This window comes from Salmo trutta, chromosome 30 (assembly GCF_901001165.1).
Source record: "Salmo trutta chromosome 30, fSalTru1.1, whole genome shotgun sequence".
Classification (NCBI taxonomy): Eukaryota; Metazoa; Chordata; class Actinopteri; order Salmoniformes; family Salmonidae; genus Salmo; species Salmo trutta.
Genome location: NC_042986.1, coordinates 18,264,104 through 18,272,719, shown reverse-complemented (window position 1 = coordinate 18,272,719; position 8,616 = coordinate 18,264,104). Strand labels below are relative to the sequence as shown.

At 44.6% G+C, this 8,616-nt stretch overlaps 1 protein-coding gene across 4 annotated transcripts; it reads right to left on the bottom strand.

The window, feature by feature from the left end:
- Positions 1-55: 55 nt before the first annotated feature.
- Positions 56-8,403, bottom strand: LOC115168163 (zinc finger protein 341-like). 4 transcript variants are annotated; one of them, XM_029723170.1, is made up of 15 exons: positions 8,354-8,403; positions 7,785-7,895; positions 7,426-7,616; positions 7,052-7,201; positions 5,222-5,437; positions 4,802-4,985; positions 4,578-4,671; positions 4,223-4,455; positions 3,836-4,044; positions 1,933-2,141; positions 1,658-1,754; positions 1,432-1,564; positions 1,228-1,339; positions 1,000-1,070; positions 56-866 (listed from the first exon to the last, which is right to left on the bottom strand). In XM_029723170.1, exons 1-15 carry the CDS (start codon positions 8,382-8,384, stop codon positions 508-510), a joined length of 2,400 nt encoding a protein of 799 aa, XP_029579030.1. In that variant the 5' UTR covers positions 8,385-8,403; the 3' UTR covers positions 56-507. The 4 variants fall into 4 exon arrangements, with proteins under 4 accessions (XP_029579030.1, XP_029579031.1, XP_029579027.1 ...); XM_029723171.1 differs by having other exon boundaries at positions 4,578-4,668; XM_029723167.1 differs by having other exon boundaries at positions 1,432-1,754.
- Positions 8,404-8,616: the final 213 nt, after the last annotated feature.

Below are 8,616 nucleotides of genomic sequence, written 5' to 3'. Positions count from 1 at the left end.
TGAAAACAATGTTCCAATCATGTAGAGTGAAACTGCTTAAAGTCATGGCTATCCATTTTGAATAGATGCAGCTTAATTTATTCAATAAACATCAAGTGCATGCCTTAAGATTCATACATTACATAAAATGTTTCACAAAACAGAATCAGTACCTAGGGTAGTCAGGAATGTCCACAATGGAATGACTGTACATGTGGCAGGTGAAAAAATACCTTTTAAACTGAAAGTGCTTTCATAAGGATGAAAACATTATCACCTGTTGTCTGGTCACGGATGAGGCAACTCACTGTTCTGAATAACAATCATTAACAGGAAAAAGTGCCAAGCTTCAATGTTTTAATATAAAACATATGGAAACACTTTAATTGGAGGGATATGGTGAGATTCAAATCCCTTCCACATGCAGAGGTAGTCTCAGGACAATATCAAGATTTGGCTTGAATGTAACTCAGGCCACAATCCATTGTCTCTAAACATGGGTGCTCTGCTGGAAACAGCCAGTGTCACTCAGCAGTCTCCAAAGTGTTCCTCCTGCTCTGCCTCTCCCTCCAACTGATCCTCCACTGCCTGAGGCTCCACAATCCTCTCTTCTTCCTCCCTTTCATCCACCTCTTCCCTGCTATGTTCTGACTCCTGGTTCCCCTCCGTCCTGTGACCCTGCCTCTTCACTCTCTTCTCCGCCCCGTCCTTTCCCGCCGCAGCCACGGGGCACTTGTGGTCTCTGTAGTACTTCTGTCGCGTGAAGCCCTTGTTGCAGGTGGCACAGCGGAAACGATAGTTGTCTGTGTGCGACCGTTGGTGCTCCAGCATGTGGGCTCGTCTGCTGAAAGCTTTCTGGCAGTACCCACATTTATAGGGCTTAATACCTTGGGATGACAGAAAAGGGTATGGCTCTATTGTTTTGAACCCTAACTTTAAAATGGCTGTCGACCTGCAACGAGGTTTATGTTGACAGCTGTGACTATTAATCATTTACAACAACAGACAGGAAACACTCACCAGAATGAGACAATATGTGTGCCTTCAGCTTGTCTGGTCTGTTAAACTCTTTAGTGCAGCCAACATGTGTCCTGAAAAAACAAAACAATGCTTTGAATACACCAATAAATAAAGCAGAGCTTAGTTACATTGACGTCAAAGTTATCCCCAGCTTGTGTTGGAATCCTTTGTGGCTCAGCTTTCCAAATAGCCTCACTTATGACCTGTTGGAACAGAAGTCTCACTTACCTAAATGGACATTTGTATTTCTTAAAGGGCTCATGAATGAGCATGTGCCTCTTCACCTTGTCCTTCCTGTTGAACATGGCCTCACAAACAGAACATTTGTATGGCTTTTCTCCTGCAATGAAATGACAGTGTTGCCATAAGCACAGCAGAGAGAATCGAGTGAAAGTTATCTACATCATGGCCTAATGTGTCTGCATGCCTCACCTGAGTGGATACGAGTGTGCAGTTTGAGGTAGTGCTCGGTTTTGAAGAACTTTTTACATATCTGACATTTATACCTCCCTCCGATACCATGTGTGGGCAGGTGTCGTCGGAAATACCTCTCACAAGGAAAAACCTGACAAAATGAAAAGCATTCTTTAGAGTCTAACTGTGCATGGAAAGTAGATGCTAACCTAGCAGTGAATGACAATTTTTTTCTAGACCATACCTTTTGGCAATGTGGGCAGGGGAAGTTATGGGAGGCAGTTAATAAATGCTGCTCCAAGGCCTCTTGTGTGGCGTACCGGCTTTGGCATTTCATGCACCTGAGTGTGATAGAAACACTTGTGAAATCACTAACCATGGGGTCAAACTAAAAGGTCATAAAACACAGAGAGAAGTTGTGATCACACTGAAAATAAAAATGTCTTAACCAAACCCACTGACTCAACTTTGTAAGCATTAGGATGGCCTAATCAAAAGAGTGGAGATGGTGAAGCTGACCTATAGAAAGTGGTCTCCTTGCGTGGGTTTTGCTGGGGACAGAAGCAGTGGGAGTACTGGTGCACCCCCAGCTCAAACAGCGAGGGGAACACCTTGCCACACAGGTGGCAGCGGTAGGTGAGCTGCTCCTGGTGCGTCCGGATGTGCTCCAGGAACAGATCCAGCTTCTGGAACGTCTGGGAACAGGTCTTCACAACACACTTATATACCTGAAACACAGCGGGAAGGAACATTAGAAGGATGAGTGGTGAGAACAGAACTTCTAAGACATCTGACACAAATCAAAGTTTACTGGTAGCGTACACAGATTTGCAGATGTTATCGCAGGTTTCAAGCTCCAACAGTGCAGTAATACCTAGCAATTAAAAAAAAAAACAATACACACATAATCCAGAAATGTTTTAAAATAAGTTATATAGGATAAGCCATGACTACAATACAGTATGTAAACATTATTAAAAAGGCACCAGTGTTCATGACTATGTACATTGGGCAGCAGTTTTTAAGGGGCAGCACTGAGTACCGGATACTGGGTGGAGGCCAGCTTGTGGTGACTCTAGCAGTCTGATGGCCTGGAGATAGAACCTTTCTCAGTCTCTTGGGCCCAGCTTTGATACACCTGTAATGTCTCCACCTTCTAGATGGTAGTGGGGTGAACAGGCCGTGGCTCGGGTGGCTGAGGTCCTTGATGATCTTCTTGGCCTTCCTGTGACACCGGTGCTGTAGATGTCCTGGAGGGCAGGCAGTGTGCCCTCAATGATGCGTTGAGCTGACCGCACCACCCTCTGGAGAGCCCTGCGGTTGAGGACGGTGCAATTTCCGTACCAGGCGGTGATACAGCCTGACATGATAGCTTCAAAGACGCATCTGTAGAAGTTTGTAAGGGTCTTAGGGGCCAAGCCCGAATTTCCAGCCTCCTGAGGTTGAAGAGGCATTGTTGCACATTCTTCACTATGCTGTCTGTGTGAAGGGACCATTTCAGGTTGTCAGCACGCCAAGGAACCTGAAGCTTTTGACCCTCTCCACTGCGGCCCGTCGATGTGGAACGGGGCGTGCCCTCTCTGCTGTCTCCTGTAGTCCACGATCAGCTCCTTTGTTTTGTTGACATTGAGGGAGAGGTTATTTTCCTTGCACCACTCCACCAGGGCTCTCACCACCTCCCTGTAGGCTGTCTCATCGTTGTTGGTAATCAGGCCTACCACTATTGTGTTCTCAGCAAACTTGATGATTGAGTTGGAGACGTGCGTGGCCATGCAGTCATGGGTGAACAGGGAGTAGAAGGGGCTAAGCACACCCGGTGGGGCTCCCGTGTTGAGGATCAGCGTGGCGGAGGAGTTGTTGCCTACCTTCACCACTTGGGATCAGCCCATCAGGAAGTCCAGGATCTAGTTGCACAGGGAGTGGTTCAGACCCAGGGCCCTGAGCTTAGTGATGAGCTTGGAGGGGCACTATGGTGTTGAAGGCTGAGCTGTAGTCGATTAACAGCATTCTTACATAAGTATTTATCTTGTCCGGGTGGGATAGGGCAGCGCAATGGCGATTGCGTCGTCCGTGGATATGTTGGGGCGATATGCTCTAGGGTGTCAGGTAAGGTGGTGATATGGTCCTCAAGTAGCATCTCAAAGCTCCTCATGATGACAGAAGTGAGTGCTACGGGGCGATAGTCATTTAGTTCAGTTACCTTCGCTTTCTTTGGTACAGCAACAATGGTGAATATCTTGAAGCAAGTGGGGACAGCAGACTGGGATATGGAGATTCATATTTGAATAACTGTGCATCGGAGGACAAAAAAAAGTTTGCCAAATAATATTAGCACTGATTGCCCCTGTGCATAATAAGGCTTGTGCATGAATGCTTCATTATTGTTCCCGGTAGATCCTTCCCTCTGGCCATGTGGACTCACCTGCTCCCCCTTGTGCTGGGTCATGTGAGATTTGAGCTGGAAGTAGGTGCTGAACTTGCCGGCACAGAACTGGCACTGGTAGGAGCTGTCGATCAGGATAATCTGCTTGGTCTGGGCCTGCTGGCCTTTCTGCTTGCAGTCACCATCTCCCAAGCTGTCCACATCAGTCTGGGAGTCACAGTCTCTCTCCTCAGGCTCACCTGGGGCTTCTGGACACACATTCAGTACACAATCTACATTTATAATACATACTTAAGCCCTTATACATTACTACATATTTCATTGACTTTGGATTTTGGTAATCATTACTTATTGGCACTATGTCATCCTTAAAAGGTCTTAGTGGCCTATAGAGAAATGATCATGATTAGACAGTGAGATGATTACCTGGCTGCTCCTCCTCTTCCTCCTCATTCTGTTGTTGTTCCTCCTGTTCCTGTTGCTCCATGACCTCCTCTGCACACAGTGGTACCACCTTGACTGCGATGGGCAGCCTGGACACTGAATTGGCCACGCCCGAGGGCCACACTTTGTGTGTCTGCATGTGCTTCTTCACATTAGACTTCTGGGCAAAGGCCCGGCCGCATACAATGCACTGGAAAGGCTTCTCCCCTGTATGACTGTGGAGACATCCAAGACTATAATATAAAACATGTGATATTCTTATCCTGGGTAGATTCAATGCATATGGATAGTGCTTTTCTGTTTGGGCTGATTGGTGAACTCGATTTGTGAAACTCACCTTCTGATATGTTGCTGGAGATCAAAGTTTTTGGAGAAGACTTTGTCACAGAAATTGCACTTCAGCTTCTGGGACTTTCCTTTCATTTGTTCTGCTGAAAAGCCAACGCATAGAACGGACAACATTATTTTATTTAGCCAATAATGAGAAACATGTAATATAAAGAATAATTTCTTAGGATATAGACCTATATGTATATTGACATTTGTTTCTCAAAATCATACCTGCTGCTCCATCCTGGCCTTTCTTGCCATTTCTGGGTTGTTTAGGAATGATCACCTTGTCAAACTCTTCAAGCTCAGTTAGGTTTGCATTGATGCTGCAGGTTTTGGTCTTGGTGCCTTGCTTTCCAGGACTGTATACTGGAGGAGTGTTGAATGACTGGCTCTCCACACACTGACTGGGGACCTGTGGGGCATAAATAATGCATTTTATTTTATTATTTCACCTTTATTTAACCAGGTAGGCCTGTTGAGAACAAGTTCTCATTTACAACTGCAACCTGGCCATGTATAACACTTGAACTAATGGTCCAACATCTTTAGGATGTTGCCCAAACACTGCAGAGTACAGACATGGAAATAAACAAGTCTGTCATCCTCCTCATTCTGTGCAAAGTACAGATTACATTAGTAAAAGCTCACCTGTACAGATTGGAACGGCTGCAAGCCCAGGGTGTGAATCTCTGCACTACCACTCACAGACATTTGAGGCATTGTGCTGTAGACCTGGACCACTGAGTTGCTGATACTGGACAGCACCTGGGAGGACAGAGGCTGAGACTGTCCAGGTGGGAGAGAGTGGGAGGACTGCTGATGGTGCTGGAGGTAGGATGCACCTGTGTGCATACTCAGGTTACTCTGAGAAGGGAAAGTAAACTAGATTTACAGTTGAAGTCAAAAGTTTACATACACTTAGGTTGGAGTCAATAAAACTCATTTTTCAACCACTCCTCAAATTTCTTGTTAACAAACTATAGTTTTGGCAAGTTGGTTAGGACATCTACTTTGTGCATGACACAAGCAATTTTTCCACCAATTTTTTACAGACAGATTATTTCACTGTTTCACAATTCCAGTGGTCAGAAGTTTACATACACTAAGTTGACTGTGCCTTTAAACAGCTTGGAAAATTCCAGAAAAGGATGTCATGGCTTTAGAAGCTTCTGATATGCTAATTGACATCATTTGAGTCAATTGGAGGTGTACCTGTAGATGTATTTCAAGGCCTACCTTCAAACTCAGTGCCTCTCTGCTTGACATCATGGGAAAATCAAAAGAAATCAGCCAAGACCTCGGAAAAAATATTATAGACGTCCACAAGTCTGGTTCATCCTTGGGAGCAATTTCCAAACACCTGAAGGTACCACATTCATCTGTACAAACAATAGTACGCAAGTATAATCACCATGGGACCAAGCAGCCGTCAAACCGCTCAGGAAGGAGACGCGTTCTGTCTCCTGGAGATGAACGTACTTTGGTGAGAAAAGTGCAAATCAATCCCAGAACAACAGCAAAGGACCTTGTGAAGATGCTGGAGGAAACCGGTACAAAAGTGTCCATATCCACAGTAAAACGAGTCCTATATTGACGTAACCTGAAAGGCCGCTCAGCAAGGAAGATGCCACTGCTACAAAACCGCCATAAAAAAGCCAGACTACGGTTTGCAACTGCACATGGGGACAAAGATCATACTTTTTGGAGAAATGTCCTCTAGTCTTATGAAACAAAAATAGAACTGTTTGGCCATAATGACCATTGTTATGTTTGGAGGAAAAAGGGGGAGGCTTGCAAGCCGAAGAACATCATCTCAACCGTGAAGCACGGGGGTGGCAATGATGTGGATATATTGAAGCAACATCAAGACATCAGTCAAGAAGTTAAAGCTTGGTTGCAAATGGGTCTTCCAAATGGACAATGACCCCAAGCATACTTCCAAAGTTGTGGCTAAATTGGCTTAAGGACAACAAAGTCAAGGTATTGGAGTGGCCATCACAAAGCCCTGACCTCAATCCCATAGAACATTTGTGGGCAGAACTGAAAAAGTGTGTGTGAGCAAGGAGGCCTACAAAGCTGACTCAGTTACATCAGCTCTGAATGGGCCAAAATTCACCCAACTTATTGTGGGAAGCTAGTGGAAGGCTACCCAAAACGTTTGACCCAAGTTAAACAATTTAAAGGCAATGCTACCAAATACTAATTGAGTGTATGTAAACTTCTGACCCACTGGGAATGTGATGAAAGAAATAAAAGCTGAAATAAAACACTCTACTATTATTCTGACATATCACATTCTTAAAATAAAGTGGTGATTTTAACTGGCCTAAGACAGGGAATTTTTACTAGGATAAAATGTCAGGAATTGTGAAAAACGGAGTTTAAATGTTTTTGGCTAAGGTGTAATGTAAACTTCAGACTTCAACTGTATATAGTGAATACAGCCAGAAGAATCTTAGTTATATGAACACCACTTACCTGAATAGGGGGCTGCAAAGCTGCCATGGGTTGGTCAATGGACGTGAAGGCAGAGATGGCAGACATCAGAACATCATCACTCACTAAAACATTGCCTTGGACCAGTGTGTGAGTAAGAGGAGATGGAGGCACTGTAATGTATGTGGATACCTGATGTGGATGGCAAAACAAAGAAAAAAGGAAGACTGCATTAGCCAGCATTTACAATGCAAGCAAATTATTGTTCTAGAGAGGATGTGATGGTACTACGCACTGGCCCATACAGTAGCTAAGTACAGGAGATAAGTAACTAGTTTCTCACTCATGGCACTCCACTTTGGGAAGAGACTAAGTAATAAACATCTCAGCTAACAATAACAAACATAAGTACCCACCTGTCTGTTGGCGGGGGTCTGTGGCACAGAGCTAATGGAGGGCACAGGGGTGTAGGCATTACTAGATGCCAGTGATACTGTAGACAGGGAGGGGGCATTGGACTGGCAATGCTCTCTCTTGTGGGTCATGAAGGCATGCAATGAATTGAACTGTTTCTTGCACTTCCCACAAAGAAAAACGTCTTCGTCGTCTGTAGAGAACAATTGGGGATATATCAACACTCAAGTATTTCAATGGCAATAAATGGAGATGCAGAATGCATGTTTGATGTGTGTTAAAGTAGTTCCTCTCTATGATCAACACAATGCAGTCATGCACTGATCAAGAGGATAAAGGGGAAGTGGAGAGAAGCGCACACCCATTGACTGAATGGTAGATGAGCCTGAGACGTTCTGACTGTTTGGGTCAGGGACACCTCCCTGGCCATCCAACAGAGACTGGACAGCCAGGACTGTCTGGTTGTCCATCCCTGGAACAGAATAATATAACTGGGGGTCAGAACGGTGCAAATCATGGGGTATATATCATAGTACGACATGAACAAATCAAAATGCGTGATAGGACTGGTGCGCCACTGCTCTTTCCGACTACAAGACTGCCGATTCCTGCCATTTTCTGGTGGTGGTAAATGCTCGCTAGCTCAAGTGGCAGTTGTTTATTCTCAACGAATTACCAAACCAAGGGAAAAGCAATGTATTACCACAAGCAAATCTAAAGAATGCATGCAAGATTATAAAAATTCGCTCAACGAAATAATAACTAGCTAGCTGTCTGGCATCGATTATAAAGGCTTTATCATACCACAATGACATAACTTCACCTCCTAGATAACATAAAGTAACCGCACTGTTGCTAGAAAACGTTGTCTTAAAACCCACTAGCATGTTGCTAAAATAAAAGTGTGAATATGATCAAATGTATTGATACCTTCCAGGACTTCAAATATAGCCTGCGCCATCTTGTAGTTCTTCTGTGTGTAGGCGCTCAATTAATACGACTGCGTGTCCGACAAAGTTAGGTGGGCGGATTCCCAACAGCTGGTCCAGGACCAGTTCCAACATAATTTGTCTTGTCTTTTTACTTTGGGATTTGGGTAGGACAAGCTGATCCCAAGTCAGATGTCAATGGCTATGGTAACTCGGCGGTAACTCCTGCACCCCTCTTGATTTGCATAACAAAATAGTGACCAA

Coding starts and splice junctions, on each gene's coding strand:
- LOC115168163 (XM_029723167.1), bottom strand. CDS start 8,384: ATGGCGCAGGCTATATTTGAAGTCCTGGAAG. Junction 4,045..4,222: donor GGAAGAGGAGGAGCAGCCAG/GTAATCATCTCA, acceptor ATGTGTGTCCAG/AAGCCCCAGGTGAGCCTGAG. Junction 2,142..3,835: donor CCCAGCACAAGGGGGAGCAG/GTGAGTCCACAT, acceptor GCTGTGTTTCAG/GTATATAAGTGTGTTGTGAA.